General features: G+C 33.3%; 1 protein-coding gene across 1 annotated transcript in view; it reads left to right on the top strand.

Moving 5' to 3' along the window:
* The window catches only part of LOC129218663 (SH3 and multiple ankyrin repeat domains protein 3-like), a 186,063-nt gene that overhangs the window by 82,796 nt on the left and 80,406 nt on the right, over positions 1–22,861 (top strand). The window contains exon 2 of the mRNA XM_054852985.1: positions 6,906–7,014. Within this exon, the coding sequence (XP_054708960.1) occupies positions 6,922–7,014 (93 nt within the window). The 5' untranslated portion in view covers positions 6,906–6,921. The remainder of the gene's footprint in view (positions 1–6,905; positions 7,015–22,861) is intronic.

Below are 22,861 nucleotides of genomic sequence, written 5' to 3'. Positions count from 1 at the left end.
GGGGGGTCCAAGGTTACACGAACTTCAAAAGAGGAGGCATGCTAAAGCAGAATTAGTAGCTGATAATTACACAAGACTAAGATAAATCCAATTAAAACTGATCATTAAAATACGATAATTAACTAAAATTAATTGAATAATTGAAATTAATAGAGTCATTAGTTAAAATTAGTTAACAAAACATTTATGTTAAGTGGTAAATTAATTATTATCAGTTTGTAAATTAACATTAAACTGAAAGTTATCACATACAAAGTTTCCAAATATCTGTGAACCTCTGTCCTCCTGAAAATAAGTGATATATTTTCTATTAATAAAAAGGGCACAGTAAAAGGAAAACGAAAACTGTTCTAGAAATTACTTGGAAAATGCATGCGATATAATTTAATAAAATATTAAAGCTTTCTAATATATTTCAACAAAATATGTACATTTGTACTTATGCCATTTTATTTGAAAACTAGAAAGTCACCCGTCAAGGCATGACGGGTGAAAATTGCTTCAACTCTTCTTCATTTGAACGAAGCAATTGCCTGTTTGGTGATATTTTGATAGTTGAAATTTTAACTCTAACACCAGTGGATTAATCCTAAAATCCAGTAGATAGCGTTCATTGTTTTCGTTTCTTCATTCCTCTGATATGACACAGTCTTACCAGTAAAACTGTTCAACTTACCGGATCGAGTTCAGCCTTGTCACAATAAAGCATTTCCTTGCATGTTAAACATTACCAAAACATATTATCGAATTACATATCATGACGTGGTGCGAATTCATTGTTGAAACACGCGGGTTACTCGATCATCGGCATTATTTATATGAGGATAAATAAATCTATATCTATGGAGTCGAATGTATAACTATATGAATGTTACATAACGTAACCCTGTCCGATTTGAACAACATTTCAGGCAAAATCCCACAACTTTCTCAACGAAAATATTAACAAGGTTTCATTTAAAAAGCTTGAATTAGTTTTTATTTATTTGCATTTATAATATTCTTTTGATAACACGAAATAGAATGATGTTTCCAATCTTATCCGTTTTTTAATTATCATTCCTAATCATCAATTAAAAGCTTGAACAAACTATTAACTCTTTGAGGGACGGAGGCTTCCTTTGTTGCAACCATTTTATATATATATATTTATATTTTCTTTCTTCAGCCAACTGACACAGTGATTTCAGTTAGCTGAAAAAAAGAGAAGCAAGAAATAAATGGTGTTCTCAAGTGATGTCGCTATTCCTCAAAGGGTGAAAGCTGTTCGAAAAAAATTTAAATATCGGAAAAGGCGTATTGCCGTTTTTTATCATTATTTTTTTCTTTCTAACGGGGCTGTGTTAGAGGCTTTAGTTTTTTGCGGAACAAGTGCGAACCAACGATATGGCATCCAGTCATTCATATGCCACCATTAAGGCGCGGATGTGAATGTCACAGGAAAATTTGATGCCCGGTTTCCACCAGATGGAGACACCTGAGCTCTCTTCGATGCGAAACTGCAAAAGGAATTTAATTTTGTCAAGAGTATTCACAGTCAAACGACCTAAGGGATCTTTTACATGCCGATTAATGGAATGTATACCTAATGAATTAAATTAAGCATCTGTGTAATTTTATTTTAACAACATGTTGTTAATTTTAACAACAATACATATCATATTTTACGACGCAGGTAATGATTTTTCTTTCTTCAATACGATGTTAGCTAAACACTGTATTGCAAGAAATAGTAAATATCTTTAGCTTGAAGAAAATAAGTGTTTAAAAAAAAAGACAATATATAAAAGAAAAGCTCAAAAACATTTACCTCGTATTCACCTTTTTTGTTTCTTTGCTTGTAACGCAGTAAATAGCGGTAATTTTCACCTAGTAATTTATAGTTAAATGCACATGACTGTTTTTTGTTATGTTTAATGCTACCTTCACAATTTACTAAAGATGGATGCATAGATGCTAATTAAATAACTCCTTAGTACAAAGCCAGTGAATAACAATCAGAAAATGTATTCCAATGATGCAAATACAAATATGTTTTATGGAACGACATCGAATAAGATTTTTTTTCGTCAATTAAAAACTAACTTTTTCTTTTGGGATCATAGAATCACAATTCAGTAAGATTTAAAAGTAATAATTTCTAATAAATTACTTATTACATGCGTTAATATGGCCGAACTTGTAATTTCATAAACTGATCACAGTAAAATATTCAAGTAATTTTCAATTTAATTTTTCTATAAAATTTTGATACCATAAAAAGTTTGTTACATTAACTTCAAGTTTTATTAATTCATTTATTTTATTTATTTTACCTTCAAACACGATTTTTTTTTTTTTTTTTTTGGGCATTTAATATGTTCTATGATCATGCTTAAATATTGGGGGGAAAACATCAGTAAAAAATCTACGTAATTTGTTACTCAGAAAGGAGAGAGATGTTAAAAGTAATCTAAAAGTTCAAATAAATTTTTTTATCAAAATATAAAATGAATCTGAAATGAACCATGCCAAAAATATAGAGTTAAAATGAAAAAAAAAAAAAAAAAAATCAATAATTATTTTTCTCATCCTCAAACACACGAAATGTGTAGAATTTCTTTTTTTCGCTACTGGCTTAGAATCTAAAATTAGTTTTTAAATGGAAAAACACATTAACACGTAAAATTGCTCGTATTATCAAGAAAACTTTAAAAGGGAGCACTGCCACTTACCTAGTTTGGGTAAACTTAATTCTCTTTTGCATACAATTTTGTTCAAGATATGTTTCCTGTAAGTATGACGTAGACAAAAACAGCGTGTTAAAACAGAAAAGAATCGGAATTCAATTACTGATTCACCAGGAACGCATCTCACTCTGGCTGTCTTTCGTACAACAGCGTCTACGAAATCCATGAAAATCCAAAAAGAAAAGGCCAATGAGACTGTGGGCGACGGCGGAAGTGGCAATAAATGCTTGTTTTTACTTTGCCAATGGCAATTTGATGGACCAAGGAGAGGGGCTGAATTTCAAGGTCACAGGACCCAGCTGGTTTGAAAGTCGAAAGGGACATTTCCCCGTTTCGGACGGAGTAGGTGACACAGCAAAAAGCAGACGAAAATTGGGAACCTGCAGTTGTTGCACGAGGTTCTCGTGTTCTGAATTGACTCAAGCGCTGAGAAAATTGCCGATTACTGGGAATATTTAAGGGGAGAAATTGCTGCGTTTTATAAAATCATTATCTTTCGGAAAAATTTTGTTGATGCGAGATGCAACAACTGAGAAAAAAGGAGAGGAGTCTTTCGGGAAGGGGGGGGGGGGGGGTCCGGACCCCATGGACCCACCCCTTGGCTACGTCCTTGGCAACATAGGACCGGAACTTGCAGCTGTTTGATTTTTATGATCTTATGTTTTGCTGTTTGTCCACTAATAATAAATTTATTTTAATATAAGAACTCCGAATGGGAAAGTACCTTGAGCTCGTTAATCTTTTCATAACCTGAGTACTTAACAGCTGAACGAACATGTCTGTGTTTCATGTTTCACAAACAGCGCAAATTTCTTTTCCTCATTTGTTGGGGTCAAAATTGCTTTTGCTTCCAATAATCCTGCCATAGGAAAATCTTCTCCGGAAATGTTGCAGCGCGATTGTGCCCCCCCCCCCCTCCAACATGAATTTTCATCCTCTTTTTTGCTGGGTTTAACGCGCGGAAGAGCTTCGAATATGATGCTCAACTGAGCTTTTCAACTCACTTCAATTGATTCGTACATTGTAAGCTTTGATAGCTTCTTTTAATTTGATGTTCTGTAGCAGAAAATGAAGTGAACTCAGAATGGGATTTTTCTCGCTCTGATAATTACTTTGTTGTGTGTATCAAAACGGAGTTGTGTAATAAGCGTGAGAACGAAACTGTCAATTTATCACTTTTTATCACTTTATTATGTCAGTGTTCTTTGCTCCTTCTTGCAAATTTTACTCCATGCGTTAAACAAGCTAGACACTTCACATTTATTGCAGTGTTTCCTTCCAGCATCGAAAAAAGGCTTTTTTTTTTGTGTATGTTTAGTGCAATAGCTGACTGTCACACTTCTTTTAAAGCAAATCGAACTTTTAAGGCATTGGGTCAGTGGCGCCCCGATAGGAAGGCACTACGACCTCCCAAATCTTTCTTTATTTGGCGAATTTTTTTTGACGATTCGGCAAAATTATCATCATTCGGCTGAATTTGGAGTTCTATTCGGCAAATTGGGACTTTCCTCCCCCCCAAAAATTTAAGTTCGGGGCGCCCCTGCACGAGGCATGTGCGTAGCTTTAATGAAATTCAACTGCATAACTTGAACTTATAGTGAGTTTAACTCGAACCGTAATGCGCAACACGTTTACTTCATTTTCCGAAATTACACGTGTTTACGCTGAAATGGGGGGGGGGGAGGCATTTCTATAAAAATGCATGATTATTTCTGCTGATCTGTATACATCTTTTGTTTTAAAAAGTGTTTTTTATAATCTTTTTCAGTCTTGAGAGAGAGAAAGAGAGAGAAAAATGTTAAGATCCACAGAAGCCAACCTCTTTCATCAAATAAAAGGCTTCTTGAGCAATAAATAAATTTCTTAGTGCTAAAAAGTAAAATTAAAATCAAAACTTCAAAAAGCACAAATTTCCAAAAACGTGCAGACGCGTGTTTTAAGCGTACAAGCAACCCCAGTTGCTTTAAATTACCAAAAGATTTTTTTTTTTTTTTTCAAAATAAAAATTCTTTTCAAATTGTACGTAAATTCCTGTGATATAAAACGCGAAGATAAATTCCACAGCGTAATTTGATTGGATTGATCTATATTATTTATTTAAAGTTATCTTAGCTTAAGCACCAGTAATTTATTAGCTCTTGAAAGATCCAATTCGTTTGACATGAGCTACTTCAAACACTTGGCGGATTATATCTCTTTATCACATCTTAGTAAATATAACACAACCAGCTTACAAATAAACATTTTATCTCAGTCTCTCAGCTATCATCATAGTTTGAAAGATGACAAGTAAATATCGAAACTGAAAAATCAATATATTTAAAGTGGATATTGTTTTTCTTCCGAAAACATAATTTGTAAATGACTTTTAACGTTGTAAAATAAATTACACCTTATTGATTTTTTTTAAAGCATTCTAATTGTTTCCGGAAACTTTTTATAAAATATTCATTTTTTTTTTTTATAATTTTAATTATTTATTTCATGTTTAGAAAACGAAAGGTTTTCCCAAAGAAATGAGGAAACGATGATCGTTTAACATGGGTTGCTCATTCGATGACTGAATGGTGTTTTCAATGGTGTTTCCTTCTATTTAATCTGAAAAAAAAAAGATATTCGTTCAAATTTAAGCTCCTATATTTCCAAGTAATATAACTATCTTCACATTCAATGACCTAAAAATTGTTTTATTATTATGATGGAATAGTTTTAAATTGTACTTTAAAATTACACTCTTCTTCACCTTCTTTTATACTTCCCTTTTGCCAGTCGAAACGAATTAAAAATTAATTATAAGCCCTATTGCTTAAAAAATTGGTGTCCTTCCGCTTCTGATGAATGTCATAACTTCTCCCTCAAACCGACTCTGTTTGGCGAATTTCTATGCGTAGACGGTTTGAGAGATGCGTTATGACGTACAACCGAAATAAAATTATTCCGTGCGAAAGCCGGAATAAGCCTCTAAATGCAGTCATGGCATACAATTACTTATTACATATACATCGGCACTGCGCCATACCCCCCCCCCTCCATGTGGCACCCCTACAAGTATACAATATGTAAATGCTGAGTCGTTCGTCCCGAACGAATATTTTTGGCCTTCTGTTTAACTTTTCTTTTAGGGTTGTCCACAAATGGTGTCAAGCTTTTTTTTTTGGGGGGGGGGGGGTGTAAGGCAGTTGTGAGTTTGTGACAAAAGAGAGAGAGGGAAACAAGAAATGTGGCATCACACATTATTTATAAGAATATGTTTATGAAAAATAGTAGAACATGTGACAAAGGGGAAAGGGGATCAAAAATTTTTAAAAAAGTTTGACATTATTTATAGACAGCCCTTTGATTTTTATTCATTCTTTGGCGTTTATGTTTGCTTTACCTTTGTGTTATGTTACCTTTAAATATTTCCTCAGCAAATGAAGAGTCATTCGACTTTGGATTGACGTCATAATTCGGTCCGCAAACCATCTCCGCATAGAAATTCCGCAAATGGGAACAGTTTTTAGAACGAATTCAGACGTCAATCAAAATTTGAATGCTACCGATTTTATTTATTTATTTATTTATTTATTTATTTTTTTTTTTTTTGGAATACGGCCCATAGTGTACATGAAAGTTTAGTCGGCCTGAACACTTCAAGATTAAAATCAGAGTATGAATAAAAATGCTTTCTGTATTGTATATTCTCTGTTCTAAATAAAAACACACGAAAATACCAAACAATCGGTGAATCAGTTTTCGAAAAAATCCAAAGAAAAACGTTATCCATCTCAGAGATCAATGTTTTGCAAAGCAAAAAACTTCTGAAGGGTTAAAATTATCATCACATTTTATTTACATGATACTCCTAATGAATGTCCTGAATACAATTAGGCACTTTCATTGTCTTACTATGTGTACATAATAATATCTTTGCAAGTGAATCTTCATGTGGCGTTTTGAAACAAATTTCCCCTCATAAGGCTTCTTTCATTAAGAAGAGAAATTTAGAAGCATATTTAAAATTTATGAAATGAATGTGAAGGATATGGCATCATCATTATATTTAAAGTCTGTAAGTTTTATACCTCTAACTGTCGGGGATCGTTAACCATTTGAGATTGAACCTTTGATTGAAAATGTATCAAAGAACTGTTTTTCACATTCGCTACATTGTGATTTTTCTTTTTTCTTTTTAAGGAGAAAACTTCGTGCCATGAAGTGCCACACTATGGACCTAGATGACATAATCATTCAAGAAGAACGACTAGTGACTCTAAAAGTTTATATTCCGGATCTACTCATACAAGTAATTTTCTGTTAATATTGATTTTCATTTAAACGATTGAACCAGTTTTTCTGAAGGTAATCCCTCTCAATTAGAGTTTTGGGTACTTTAAAAAGTACTATTACATGCAATTTTTATTAGCTTCCAATTTTTAGTGTGTAATTATAGTGCAATATTATCTGACGCTTGAAATAAGCATTAAAATTTCGTGCTTGTTTGAAAGGGAAAAAATCTTAATGAGATTTAATTGAATATTTTCTTGCAGTGAAAATCAGTTGGTTTAAAACGAAGTTATATTCCTTCAGTTTAACTTTAAACCGCAGTTTTTTCTGTTTTAAACTGCCCCACTCATAGTTCAATAGTTTTAAACATTTTATAGTTATCCAAATTGATAAATAATAATTATTAAATTCATTAAAAATTAAGAAATAATAATTATTGACCTGGTTTAAAGTGATCCTACCATTTAGGATCTCTTTGACCATCTTCAGAATTGAGATGTAAAGTAAATTATTTTAATAAGAGTAAGGAAACCTTGAAACAGAAACATAAAATTTCTAAATGTTTGAAAATTTCCCCCAAATTTCACACCACCACAAGATTTCTATCATTTATAATATTGCATAGAATATTACAATGTAAGAAAAGAAATTTCGACAGCTTCAAAAATAGTTTTTAAAGATTGAATGGTGCAATTTGCTGTGTACAATATTAAAAACTTATATTTTCTTTAAAAACAGAGTAGAAACCTTTTTCCATAATCTTTCGAGAAGAGAGCCGCGCTGGGTTTTCTAGTTTTCTTTTTTAAAGTGAAATATACTAAAGAATTTGAAGTGCCTGAAGGTTAACGGCCTGGAATTAAATTGCCATCAATGACCTAGGGTGCATCCCTCCCAAATACCAAGAAGACCCCATAAAAGCGAACTCTCCTCTAAAAATTTCAATGATTGACCCTCCCCCCTCCTCCCTCCTTAGAAGGCACTCCTGCAGTCATCATTTATGATGAAATTAGAATAACATGTGACGACGAGCGAAATTCTATTTCCCGATTTTGCGTCGAAAAACTGTTTAAAAATAAACTAGCAAGCTATTTAGAATGGAATATAATGCACCGGATTTATCTTAATCCGAATTCCCATGCAATGTGTCTTTGTCTGAAGTTTGCCATAGCTCGCTAAGTTGAAACGTAAATATTCGTTACTGCTAGATGTGACTTTGGCACTAGCAATACTCTGTGGACACTATCAGACAATGGATTGATGATTTAGCAAGCCGGTTTCGCAGTCGGAGCATTAAACGAAACAAGTTTGCCAGCAAAGAGTCGACTACTTTACAGTTTGTCGATTTAATGTTAAACAACTCAAATTATAGAATCCTCAATTTATGAGGAAATTATTTTGATTATCTTTGTTGATTCGACTAAAACTTACGATTGAATAATTAGGTAGTTTAATCCTTTCAGTGGCTGAGATATTTGTTTTTGAACTTAGCCTTTAATGTTTGATGGTGAGTTTTTAACTGTCAAGTTTAATAAATTTAATATATTATCAAGAGAAAAACTAAAGGGTCACGATATGTGCCCGATTACTGTACTTTGCGGTCGCCTTCTTCTTGTGCTTTAACTTTGGCACCGCACTGTATCAATGTAATAATTTGAAACATTCTTAGTTTTGAAAGCACACTAAATTGTCTCTAAATTATAATTGAATGAAACACATTAATATATCGCATCCTGGCAAGGAACTCAACTCAAAAAAAAAAAAAGAAAAAAAAAACAGAATGCGAGAAAATCAAGGTTTTACGTAATAGTAGATTTTAGTGATTTCGTCTCAAATATCACAATACGCATAAAAAGCATTATGATGTGATGTCTTCCGGTTAGTTTTTGTTGTCTAAACTAATAATACATACTTAAAGTTCGAAAAATTTTCTTCCAAATTATGAAAATTTAATGATGTTTTAGCATTGGTGGTATCGTTTTTACGCCACCATGCACCAGGTATGTAAGCTAGCTTTCTGCGAGTTTTGTTTGAAAAAAAAAAGCATTAAATTTAGATTTGAAAACAGTAGCTAGTACGTTTTTCTCAAATTTTTAGTCGTGTCACTTTCCTTGTCAGAGTGCGATATATTGTAAAAAGTATGCAAGCTTTGAGAACTGTTAATCAAGATGCAGTTTTCATTGATTGTGAGGTTCTTTGAGGCCACTTGGGGGTTCCCACTGTCACATGTGGGATAATTGGACAAACATCCTCCTTACGTTTTACATGTTCAGCGGCCGCCGCTTATATGAATCACGTTTGTTCTAAATAGTTATGATTCCACAAAGCGGCTGATTCAATAAAGACGGATTTGTTCCTTTTTCGTCGATTTAATTCATTAAAGCAGTTGATTCAATTAACCACTGATTCAATTAACCGGCGGGCGTCCACTGTATGCAAATTATTTGGGCTAGAATTAAAAAATTCGCTGGGCTATTGAGAGTACTTTGTGTGATTTGTTAAGAAAAAATAAATCTATGTTTTTTTATTTCTTTTTTAAATGAAGTTCCCCTGTCACGTGAAGGACATTCTTTTGGACATCAGTTTTAGACTTCTTGGTTCCAGCATAGTTCTTGAAATCTATTGTTGCAAAATATTTTTTATATACTTTGCTTTTTAACTATTTATTTTTTAGTATTTGTTTCAAAAAAAAACAAATAAATAATAGGCCATTCCAGAGAAAATCAAACATTTTGTCCTGCACGTGACAGCTCTATATTTCGTTTGAAAATTAATATTTAAAAATGTAACGAACAATTTTTTTTTCCTTAAAACATCACGCATACATGTGATTTCTTAGGCAAGAAAATTTTGTTCAAGGTCTTATTGGGCAAGAAAATTTGATGTCGTGTGCAGAATAAAATATCAGCTTTTCCGTAGAATTAACCCTATTGGGAAATTAAAATCTTGGAATAGATTTCTGACTTGCCGCAAAAGCTAATGCGAAAATTTTTAATTACTGTAGATAAAGGTATTTAGATAATATTTAGGCAGAAAAATGTAAAAGTAGGTGTTGGAAAACAATTTGGAGAGAATTGACGATTGCAAACAAATGCAAAATAATTATTTAGCACTTGGGTCAGTCACAAAAAAGTAGTACTAATCATGTGCGATACTTTGAGATTTTTTAAATTAATTTTAATAATTACCACAAATCAATTATATTTTTGATTATCAATTTAATTGTGTATAATTAAGAATAAAATACAAATACAAATACAAAAGTGACGACCAGCAACAGGCTCTGGGCCCAGCTATACTGGTCCTAGTCAATTTACAATCCCCAGTGAAGACCAATGGCCCTCTTAAAACTGTCTACTCCCTTGCTCATTACCACCTCTTCCGGTAAGCTGTTCCAAGGTTCCACTACCCTGCTAAAATAATAATTTTTCCTAATATCCATGTTGGCCTGAGAAAGGTTTGTACATAAGTAATTTATGAAGATCTTTAAAATATTTGGTTTGGTATTATGTTTCCTAGCTTCAAATCATTAAGTTGTAATTTAAGATCATTCTGAAATCCAACAAAAATATGAAATATCAGAAAAATTATATTTTTCACAGGAAAAAAAAAACTGGCAGTAAATTCAACTTGAGAAAATTTTTCCCCTAGAATAGTTGTTTTCTATTTATTCCCCAACATTTTCTTGGTGCATATTGGCTACTGTATTACAGCCATTTCAAAAATAAAATAACTAATTACATTAAATCTACTAGTATTGTCAAGAAGTCCAAGTAGTATAGCTTAGCTACTTTGAACTCTAGAGTCAGCAAACAAGATTAGTCTATTCTTTTTTTGCTTTCTGAAAGTTAAATTGAATTGTTGAATGTCCACTCTGTTACACTTGTAATAATAATTTAAAAAGAAGTTTTCCTGAAATGGCGGACAGCATAACCATTTTAAAATCATTATTTGTTTTATTCTTATTTGGTAGTTGTAACTTTTCTTTTTGATTAGAACGATTCTTAAAAGGCCGCTTTATTTGTCCGCTATGTTACACTAGTTACACTAACTGTACTCAAAGTATTTTAAGTAATCTTCCTAAATTACTTATGTAAAAGTCATTAACTATTCGTTATACAAAAATAAATAGAGAATCAATTGTAGAAAAATGATTAAAATGGTTAACATTCAGGGGTGCCCACCTAGGGTGGGTCACGACGCAGACTGTGCCATTGAAATTTTTAGGGGGATTGTTTAGAGGGGTAGTTTTTACTTTTTTTGGGCGGGGGCTCTTGCTTTTGGCAAGGTCTACGCGATATTTAAGGGGTGCGCCTTTGATCTTAGGGGAGGTGGGCACACCTGTAAAATTAATAAATAAAATTCAAAAGGGACGGATATGATTTGTTCTATTTTCATGAGAATGACCCACATCATTTGAGTATTGATTTATAGCTGAAGTGATCAACATCCCTCTTCACCTGTTATTTCTAATTGATAGTCGTTGATAGTATAATCAACAATCATAAGCACTAATGCAGAAAGTCAAATATTGCATATCCATTTCCATTTCACATCATCCTGTTTGGTAAGAGGCGCTTGCGTGCTCACGAAGCAACAGAAAAGTGTTCCATTGACCTATATTGAAAAAAATTCATTGCCGTTGGATTCGAGAGTGCTTCGTTATGATCAATGATCCAATGATCTTCAAGGACGAAAGTAAATTTGCTTGCTGACTGTTACTAGACTGAAACAGATCTAACGCAGGTGGTGTAGGTACACGCTGATATAATGATTCACAAAAAGACTGAATTCTGCAGCGAAAAAGCGATATTTTCAACACCTTAATGTCATTTTCAGATTACATGAACATTTTTATTATTTAAATTTTATTTTTTTTGTGTTAGATTTGCTGAAATTTTTCCCCGTTACTAATGACCATCTATATTGTGGCTGTGGTTAATGTGATATATATTCTAAACCATGAATTTGTTAGTATTCTTATGCTTGGATAATCATCTAAAAATATTTGATATTCTCCTGAGACATGATTTACGAAAAAACATCCTGCCGTAGTTTGACAGTTTCGAAATTGGAACATTGACTTCTAACTCCCTTTACGAAGAACGAAAACTCTTTAGGTGTGCCAGGATAAAAATTTCTGATGAGTTTCCTTTTTTATTTGTTTGTCATTATGTATTTTTTTTTCGTCATTTTTTTATGTCTCAGATTATATCTCCTAATGAAGAATTTGTCCACTATCAAAAAATAACATGAACTAAAAAGTTTTTCCAATTTCGTACATTTTAGTTCATTAGGTCATATCTTAATGCAGGAGTTCGTAAATGGAGGGAGCAAGTCCAATCAATGGCTTAGTAAAAGTTGAGGCAATGGCCTTAAGTCACGTGACCAAACAATGATGAATGGTTGACACGTTTTGCGTGAAACTAGCGAAAGGAACCCGATTTTTTCCAATGTTTTTCTTTAAAATCTATCAAGGGGCTTGGGCTCTTAACTTCACGAATGGAAGTCTTCACTCCCTCCATTTTATCTCTTCTTAATGGGTCATATTTTCTGCGTTCAAAAATAAAAGTTAAGGGAATAAAAACGAGTAAGACTTTTCCTTGCCCGAGTACATTAGATCAAAAAAATGCTTCATTTTCATGAAGAAAGAAAAGAAACGGAGGTGCAACTATTTTTAGTATTATAACTTTTACTCGTTAAAAGCGTTTTCTTCTATTAGGTATCCTTTTTCTTTTTCGTTGTAACTCGAAATCCATTGAGAGAAGCATTCAGGTCAATAAGTAGAAGAATTGTTTGTAGGTTCGGGGATTTCAAACATTGTCTTTTAAGCAATCTCTTCTGTAACAGGGGTTGACTTTCTTACTTCCTTATCGACCCCTAAGCAGCTTTCCAGTTTTCATTATTCCCTCGTTAATAAATCAAATAATTAGGTTTTTCTCCCACTTTCATTTGATCCATCTTTTGCTTCCAAAGATTGCAGTATATATATTCTTGATTTGATTAGCTTTAAAATATGTCTTAAATATTTGGGAAAAACAGCATATTTTAATTTGCGTTATGTAAATTTATATACTCCCATAAATTCGTGTTATAAAGTATAAACGAATTTTCTATACACGAATATACGAAAACTACTATTTAAATCTCCCACTCTAAAGTTATTTTGTTAAGCTGTAATTAATTTCTTCTATAACGTAAAAGAACAAATAGTTTTGGGGGAAAATAAGAAACTAAACGACTTATCTTTCTCCCGAGGCAGTATTTTCACCTAAATCTAGCAAGAACTTGTAACTTGCTTCAAGCTAGCTCGAGCGTAGGATCACTTCTTATAGCCTCGAGTATCTTTATATCTTATTGTGTTTTTAACGATAATGCCGAATGGGCAACTCTGCTAGAGGCAGGTGCTTAATCATCATTTCGTCTCGTGTAGTCGTCCAGAAACTTATTGACGTCCCTTCAGCTATGAGGCGATGTAATACTTTTCCCGATTGACTTTTGATTTTGCTTCAAAGTAATGTCACCCATTTTTCTATGAGTCGGTGCCGTTGTAATTGGACAAAAATAGCGATGACACGTATTTCTTGGCCGGTAAGTCGATATTCAATTTTGAATTCTGGTGCCAATCTATACTTAATAGTATAAAGCAGAAGAGTTTGTTTGTTTGAGCGCACTAATCTCAAAAACTACTGGTTCGTACTGAAAATTTCTTTTTGTGTTGAATAGTCCATTTATTGAGGAAAGCTATAGGCTGTATAACATCACGCTATGACTAATAGGAGTGGAGCAGCAATAAATTGAAATTAAATATATAATAGTCATGATACATTTATAATGTTCAAGATATCCATCGCCGAAGCCCGAATAGCTCAGTCGGTAAAGCGTTGGACCAGCTACCCTAGGATCTCGGGTTCGAATCCGGCTGCGGGCGGGAAGATTTTCAGCATTTATTACCCCGCTCATTTAAAAATTAATTCATAAAGCAAGAGTTTTCAATAATTTTTTATTGTTTTTTAGATTTTCTTATTTAACAGAAAAATCGACGTGGATAAGGGTGTGTAGTTTTTTACTATAGATATGAGGCAGTCAGAAGCAAAGGGACGTAAGTGGATATTTTCAAGTTTTGAGTAAAACGCGTATAAAGATTGCGTCATAGGTAGACTTTCATTGAATTTTTTTTTCTAAATCATGCTGTACAGCAGCATTTACCGGGGCTATAAATACTATCTCTTGCTTCAAGACAGAGGAGGGGTTCACCTACTATTTGTACTGGTAATTTCTAAATTTTTAATTTTGCCACTTGCATCCCTTTGCTTCTCACTTCCTCATACATCATATTATATGTATTATAGTGTGATGTGCTTAAAATATTTTTTAATACATTGTTGTCTTATTAACGCGATGAAATCGCGGGGCACAGCTAAAAATAAATAAAGGAAAGCATGAATTGTTTCTCAATATTATTACTTATCGATGCAACGCTGGGTATGTTTGCTAGTTGAAGCATAAAATTGTACGAATTTCTATAGATTTTCTAGTGCAAGAAACAGTAATGATTATTTTAAATAATACAAATAAATATTTGTAACTCATTTATTTCGATTGCTTTTTTTAGGGGGTTCTGTATAAGAATGTAAATTATAGAGACATCTTCTAGTTTTATATAAAGAATTGAATTGACTCATCAATGTTCATTTGGGTATTGTCGCAGTTCGAATTTGATGGCTTTAAACTTAAAACTATCAATCGCTCTGAGAATAGGCAGATAAATTGCTTTACTTATTTATGCTTCCATAATTTTAACCTGTGGAAGAAACACTTCTACAGAGAATTTTTACAGACTACGAGAGTATTTTTACAGACTAAAGTAGCAGTCTATAATTAGAAAGCCTATTTCACGCTTTTTCACGTAAAAACTTAAAGAATAGAAAAGCGGACTTGGTACTTACTGCTTAAAAGTGTATTGTTGTTGCTAAGTATGTGAAAATGTGCCATCCCCCTGCTATACCATTTGTACCCTTCTACACTATTATTTTATATTCTACTCGCACTGAAAAGAAAATGACTGCTGTTCTTTTAATTAGGAACCAAATTCTGTAATAGAAATATTTTAGCAAATGCTGCGGGGAATATATTTCGGCAATCACAATTTCTAATGAATAAATATTAGTCTCAGACTTTTGAATGATTATTAATGAACTAAGTGTTTGAAAATCAAATATTCTTATGGAGAAAATAAGCTCGAGTTGCCCGAAAGTGCTTGTGTCCTCCCCTCCTCTTTAATTTCAACAACATGTTATTTATGGTTGAATTTTTGTTAGTTTGAAGTTTTAAGAGTCATAAACATCGGTATGACAATCATCTATGTTGCAACATAGTTAAATTCTGTGTCGTGTAACCCCAGACAATTGACTGGGTTGTCTTTAGATCGAGACTTCTAAAAGACCAGGTAGTAAAGGTAGAGACGGTGAAGATGCAGAACCTCTTACAATCTAACGGCCAGGAAAGGTTTTATTCAGGAGCACCCAGAACCAACATTTTTGGGAGAGTGGAAATTCTGAATTTGCCGAATGATACAAAAATGGCTATGCTCACATCTGATGAATAGGGATATTCGGGCATTCAAAAATTTAAATAGTTGGTTCTCTGTTTAACGACTTTCGAGGGACCACAAAAAATCGTCCTTAAGTAGAATGCGTCCTTAAATAGAATGCTTTTAACACTATAGTGGACCATCTGGGACCGTGAAACGCCGTCGTTAAATAGAGAAAGTCGTTAAATAGTGCGTCGTTAATCAGAGAACCAACTGTATTGTAATTATGTCTTCAAATTGACTGAATCGTCAGACAAAATTGCCGGATAACGAAATATTTTGGGAGATCGCAGTGACCTCCCGTGACCTCCCATCGAGGCGCCCTTGGTCGTATTCAGGTAATTGCGCATGGTTTTAATACAGCAATTAGTAAAAACACTCGATATCACATAACAGAGGCCACAGTAGCCTGATCGGTAAGGCGTCGGATTCGTAACTGGATCGGTTCCGAGCTCAATGCCAGCCGGTCGGAAATCCTCTGTGCACGTTAATGGTGACTGGCGCACGTTAAATATGTCGTGATTGCCAAGTCATCCATGTGGACCAGAGATCGCTCTCCTTCTGGTCTGTCTTCAGGGCCCAATCCACCCACTCATCTGAAGAGGTGTTTCACCCAATCTTGCCAAATGCGCTGGTACATTAATTAGTAGGCAGTACATTGATTTTCAGCGTGGCTAACCTCTAGAACCATTCCTTTCCCAATGAGTCGCGCGCCTCCAGTTTACCATTAACTCGAATCGTTCATTCACTTAAGCTTTAGAAAAAGAGAAGAGAAAATATAAGACGTAAAAAAAGAGGCACAATTTTTGCAAAGGCAAGAAAAACGTACATTTTGAAAAGAAGTCCTAAGGGGTAGAAATTGGCACTCTGCCGTCTATAGGCTTTGCGTCGAATGAGATAAACGTCCTTGAGAATTGAAGTTTTAATAAATATATCCTCTAATTGAAGTCCTAGAAAAACAAAAGCTTAAGAATGATGCCCGAAAAATTACTAATCTGTCGATACCTGGTTCAATCGTCAAATCTCTGGCGTCTGGAAGTTCTTAGAGTAACATACATACATCGATAGATACATAATCTCGCGTCTTAATACATAAGATAACAGTAGCTAATAAGCTTTGCAAGCATGGAAAACTGCGACAAAGCGTCGTCTCCTCCGTGTAAATACGGGAAAGATTTACAACTCTAAGAGAAGGGAAATAATACCTAGATCACCGGTGGGAATCGAACCCTTGACCTCCGTCATACTAAACAAAGCTTCTACCCCAGAGCCATGGACTACTAAAAAACTGAGTTACTAAAAACTGAGTTTTCATGAACAAGGATTTTGCGTCAAAGGAAAGCCATAACAGAGTAATATTTAGAATCCAAGCACTGTTATTAATTTCAGTCCGCAAAAACTTTGCAAGAAAACTTTGCTTCCTTTCCTGACGGTTTTTGTTTTCGAGAAGTTACTCATCCTTTGCTTCTTTTCCTGTAAGTCTGCTATCCCTTTTGCGACAGACAAAGCAATTCAGTGTGGTCAATGGTCATCTTCTAGGGAGTAATAAGATCGTGCTGATTTTGCTCTTCATCTCTTTTGTTTATTGTTTTAAATTCACATTTTTTGGAAAGTTTCGAATTCATTTTTTTTTCTTTTAATGCTTCAGTCTTATTTTTGCTCATTGTTTAAGCATGTGTGTCTATTTAAGTTTCGCGCTGAAGAAGAGGATTCCTAAGTCTTGAAACTATAATTTGCTTTCATGCTATAATTTCATTTGTTCATTGTTTTGCTTTGTGTTTTATTCTCGCACAAAAGTTTTTCATGTTTTATAGGGAAAAAACGCATTGCCAAAGATTAGATTTTACTTTAAGGTTACCTTTACTGATTTTTTTTTTTTTTTCTTGCTTATTATTGCAGAAATTATTCGCGCTGCTGTCAGACGAATCAGCACGCTCAAAGTTGTAAATTTAGGAGTTCATGTTACGCAATGCAATTCCAAGGCTAGTTCAAGCTTTAGTTGAGACCACATGATGACTTGCATAACCTTTTGTTATGAAAATTGTTCTCGTAATATCACTAGTGTCTTGTATTTATGCTAAGCAAAGAAAGATAAATGCCTCTTTATTTATCTTAATGTGGCATTTGTATACGATGCCGAATGATTAATAACGCAAGAGATTTGGAATGAGAGAAATTTACCAAGCGCGATATAAAACTTAGTGACTGCTGCAATTTTTCTATTCATAGCATTTGAAAGAGTACTATAAATAAATGTAGTGTAACCTATATCCATGGTTGCGGAGTCAGACGGAAAATGAGACTCCAGCAATTTTAGAACTTAGACTGATACTCGTTTACCCCAGGTAAGCCCAGTAAGAACTGGCAGATTTGCGGACCAGGGGTGCCCACAGGAGGGGGGGGGGATTATGGCGCAAGTTGTGCCATCTAATTTTTTGGAGAGGGGATTTTTAAATTTATTTATTTATTTAAATTTATTTATTGATTTATTTTTAATTTAAATCATTTATTTATTTTATTTTTTTATATTTTATTTTATTTATTAATTTGCGTGTCTGTATGTATGTCATTGACGTAGCACGGAGTTTTTCTAATAAAATAATAATAATTAAAAATAATAAATAAATAAAAATTTTAAAAAAAAATGAATAAAAAGAGAGCTAAAAAATAAAAAAGGGAAAGAGGGTTGAGAAGGATGGAGGAAGGGGGGGGGGGAATTGCGCCATTGAACTTGGGGGGGGGGGCACCCCTGTTGCGGACTTTGAAGAAAAATGAGCGACTCCGATTCTTGGAGTCGGGAGATATAGGCTTAAAGTTCTGACTTGACTCCTTTACCTCAAAATCAGTCTGACTTCGACTCTTTGGCTCATACTCCACAGCTCTACCTATATCATACCTAAAAAAATTCTGAAAATATTCTACTGCGTTAAAAAAATTCCTATTGTTGTATATATTTAATTACCTTATATATTTAATTACATTGTACTTTAAATTAATGCGGACTTTCATTGGTGAAATATCTTAACAAACTTGCAAAAATGTAACTTAAATGCTCGAAAAAAAACTTCCATAATTCAATACATTTCACTTCTGTTCAGTTTCTATCCATTTCCTAAAACCGGAGCAACTAAAATTGAAACATCGATTAACACCTTCTTCCACCTGCTGAGCTAATTATTCATCGATTTATATTTTATCGATTTGTAAAATAACTAATGATTAGGGTTTATTTTTTAACAAAGAAGTGTAGGAGCCTTATACTGCCGTGAAAAGGGAAACGACATTATTTGCAGAAATGAGTTTTCGAGATAATGGAAGAAACCTATTTTGGATTCAATATTAACAATAGGGAAACGTTGGAATTAGGCGTGTTTTTCGCGCTTTTTTCCCGGCGGAAACCAAATAAGCAAGCTTCTAAAATAACGCTAACGAGCAGTAGATAACAAAAATGCAAAAAAAAAAAATCGAATGAAAAATTTGCAGTTACTGCCTTTTACCTGCCCACGGCAGGTATTAATTCCATTTTCATGGAATTGAAAAGGAGTGCAGGAGTTCAGCTCCCGTTAGCTCATGTGCAAACTAAGCCGTGATAGTGCTGAATGTAATTCATTCTCAGATTGCAGTAACAGAAAATCAGTTTTTTAAATAGCGCCCCATAAGAAGATCGATGATTAATTGAATATTGCTTTATATATATATATATATATATATATATTAGGGCTCGACCGATGGTATTTTTTGGCCGATGGGCCGATGCCGATTGTTGGCCGATTGTTCAAAGATGGCCGATGGCCGATTGTTTTCCTACAAATGGCCGATGGCCGATGGCCGATGCTGTTGGCCGATGGCAAAAAAAAAAAAAAAATTCTAACAGAAATAAATTGATAAGATTGTCAGGATTTAAAGGATCATTGATTCATTTCACTTTACTTCCTTTCTACGAATAAGGAATTGTAATCCCAAAAAAAAACATCAGATTTCGACTTAAATTTTTATTTTACGATCATCCAATTTAAACTTTACAAGTTTTTTCGGCGCATATGTACATGCATATGTACCTAAGAACATATAGATGATCGAAATATCCATTTTGAACGCCTCCTTTGTTAATTATCGCAAATTCTCTTGTGATATCTTCATGCTCGTAAACTTACGTCACTCAAAAACGTTATGAAATAGTAAGTTGAAAACTCATACGTACGAAGTACGATCTAAAAGTTCGAGGACAAGTTGTATAAAAATTTACCGTAAATAATTCACATTTCAGAAGTACATCTATCTACAAAATAGTCACCTTGAACGACTATGCACTTCTGCCAACGTTCGTATAGCTTTTAGAAGGACTCCTGGAAGATATTTATCGCAACCTCCTGTAAGGTCTGTTGCGCTGCTGCTTTAACTTCAACGTGGGGAATAAGGCGACTTTCATGTTGAGGATGGACGGTTAGATTAGACAATACTCTGATATGGCAAACAAATAGCATAACGTTTCGTCGCTCCGTGTGACTTTTACCTGTTCCCAGCAAAAAAAAAAAACATTTGCATGGACGCCGCTTTCTACCGTCAGGAGAAGATAAAGCTGCATCACAGAAGGTAGCGAAAAATGGCTTCCAGGAGTGTTTCCAAAAGTTATATGAACACTGGCAGAAGTACATGTTCTCTCATGATGACCTTTTGAAGGTGGATGTGCTTCGGTAATGTGAACTATTCTGGGTAATGTTTCATACAGCTTGTCCCCCAAACTTTTGGATCGTACTACGTACAATCTGTATAGGGTGTAGTTATGCTTCTCCTTTTTTGACTGCTGTATGACGGAAGACAAAGAACAACAGAAAAAAAAAGAAAGAAAGAAAGAAAAAAGAAAAAAAAGGAAGAAAAACAAAGAGACTGTTTAATAACCGATTGATATTTTTTTTTTAAATTGAACATATAACTAAGATTTCAGTAATATTGTAATAATGTATGGATTTAGGTAAACTAAACTTAGTTAAAAAACATTCAATTATGTTGTTTAATCATTCAAAAACAAATTAAGAATTAAACTATGAAACCGTCAGCAATTTACGCAATTAAAGCGGAAAGATTGCACTTAGACATTTTTTAGTTATCAAATTAAGCAAAAAAGGTAAGAGATAAAAGAGATAAATTACAATATTAAAGCATAATATTAATATTTTTATACTTATTTAAATTTATGAATAGAAAAGTTTGCATTTTTCATAAAATGTATAACAATGACATAAATTTTGCGGAAAAAAGAAATAGCCATGAAAAGAGCGATGTTCTTAAAATGCAACTACAATAAACAAACTCAATATTTACACCAAGTTAATAACTGAATACATACACTACTTGATCTGACGTTTGCACACGTAATATTGAACAATTTGATTGTTTAATTTTTTATGAAGCACTACAACCAGGTTCAAATTATTTTTTTCAATTTAACAATAATTTTCTGAAATTAAAAAAATTGCGTATTAGAAAATCCTTGAAACTTTTCTATAACATATTATTAAACATATGATGAAAACGAAAATAACTTATTCATTGATTTTATATAAATACATAAAAATAGATACTTACAACAGAAAAAAAATCGATCGCTGTTAATGATGCAAAAAAGATGGCGCATTACAAAATATACGTGAAACGAGTATAAGAAATACGCAAAATGACATTTCTTGACCAAAATAAATTATCGCTAAATATTTAAGAAATGCTTGAAACGACGAGCGTGGGTTAGGGGAGTCACCCTCTGATTTTGGAGTAACTCACAACGTTAAACTTCGGGTTTTTTTTTTTAGTACGGAACCGCTTCCACCAGCGCCTCGGAAGAGTTTCTGAATCTACTTCATCACTTCCGAAGAAAAAATTCAAAAATCCCTTTGTTTTCCGAATTATGTCACCATTCAAAACGTCTTTAATCATTTTCTTACATTAATGCTCTAAATTCTACCGAAACAATAGATAAATCTTAATATATATATATATATATATGTATATTTTTATGAATGGTGTTAGTTTTAAACAACTCAGAAGTACATATAGAGTTTAATTTCAGAAATTGAGGGAGTGGGAGGCTGGGCACGCAAGTGTTCTCGGAAATACAAAAAATAGTCGTAAAGAATAGAATTTCAAATAATCATAAACATTGAGCAGCAAAAATCTTTTAAAAATTGCACCAGAGTTTGTTTTGACGTGCAGTGGCGGATTTAATAGCAAATGTTGCAATTGCGAGAGAGGCCCCATAACCATAGGGGCACCGTAGGAGTTACAAAAATACTTGTGATAAATGTTTTACAACTTCTGTGATAAAGAAATACTGCCCCAAAATGTATTTCGACGGGCCTCAAACTTGTAGCTCCGCCGAAGCGATAAAGAAAGGACTGCATTACTGTGGTTCATATTAAAAATATCGAAAAATTAAAAATAACCGTCGGTTCAACGGGAATCTAATAAAAATATTTTGAAAAAAAAAATAGAACCGACTTCAAAAGTGCTCTAAAAAGTGAAAAATAATTTTATTCTTTAAACACCATCGATAATACTTTTAAACATAATTTTTGAAGTTGGCGCAAAAACAAAAAGTAAAATCCAGTGTAACATGCTTCGTTCATATTTTTTTCAGAAAATCAAAAATTTGGAACGAAATTTACATCGTTACTCAATTATGCTGTCATCAATGCATAATGAAAGTGATAGTGAAGAAACTGGGCCTGGTTAATTTTTTATAGTTGTAGTTGAGTTATGGCTGTGAATGGTTTTATCTATCGTTTTTGCGCCAACTTCAAAAATTATTTTTAAAAGTATTATCGATGGTGTTTAAAGAATAAAATTATTTTTCAATTTTTAGAGCACTTTTGAAGTCGGTTCTTTTTTTTTTTTTTTCAAAATTTTTTTATTTCATTCTTTTTAGTGTAAATGTAGATATTTCAGTAAAAGTAAGAAGTTACCTAGTAAGAAGTTCGGCTCTATATCACTGTATTGCTTTAGAAAAGCCTTTATTCAAAATTATCATTACAATTACTCTTAATGTTACATGGCACCAAACTTTTATAACAATGAGTTTGTCGCGTAGATGAAGATAGCGAAGACAATGTGAAAGCCAAATGAAGGGAATACTCGTCAGTCTCAACTCGAGATCTTAATTCAGAACCACGAATGTACGTTACATCTCCTTATATACAACTTGAGAAAGTGCTGGAACTTTCCAGACTTGGAAAGATACAGAAATTAATAGAATATTCGAGAAAATACGGGAAACAGTAGAAAC

Source organism: Uloborus diversus, chromosome 3, assembly GCF_026930045.1.
Source record: "Uloborus diversus isolate 005 chromosome 3, Udiv.v.3.1, whole genome shotgun sequence".
Classification (NCBI taxonomy): domain Eukaryota; kingdom Metazoa; phylum Arthropoda; class Arachnida; order Araneae; family Uloboridae; genus Uloborus; species Uloborus diversus.
This window is presented reverse-complemented; position numbering and strand designations above follow the sequence as displayed.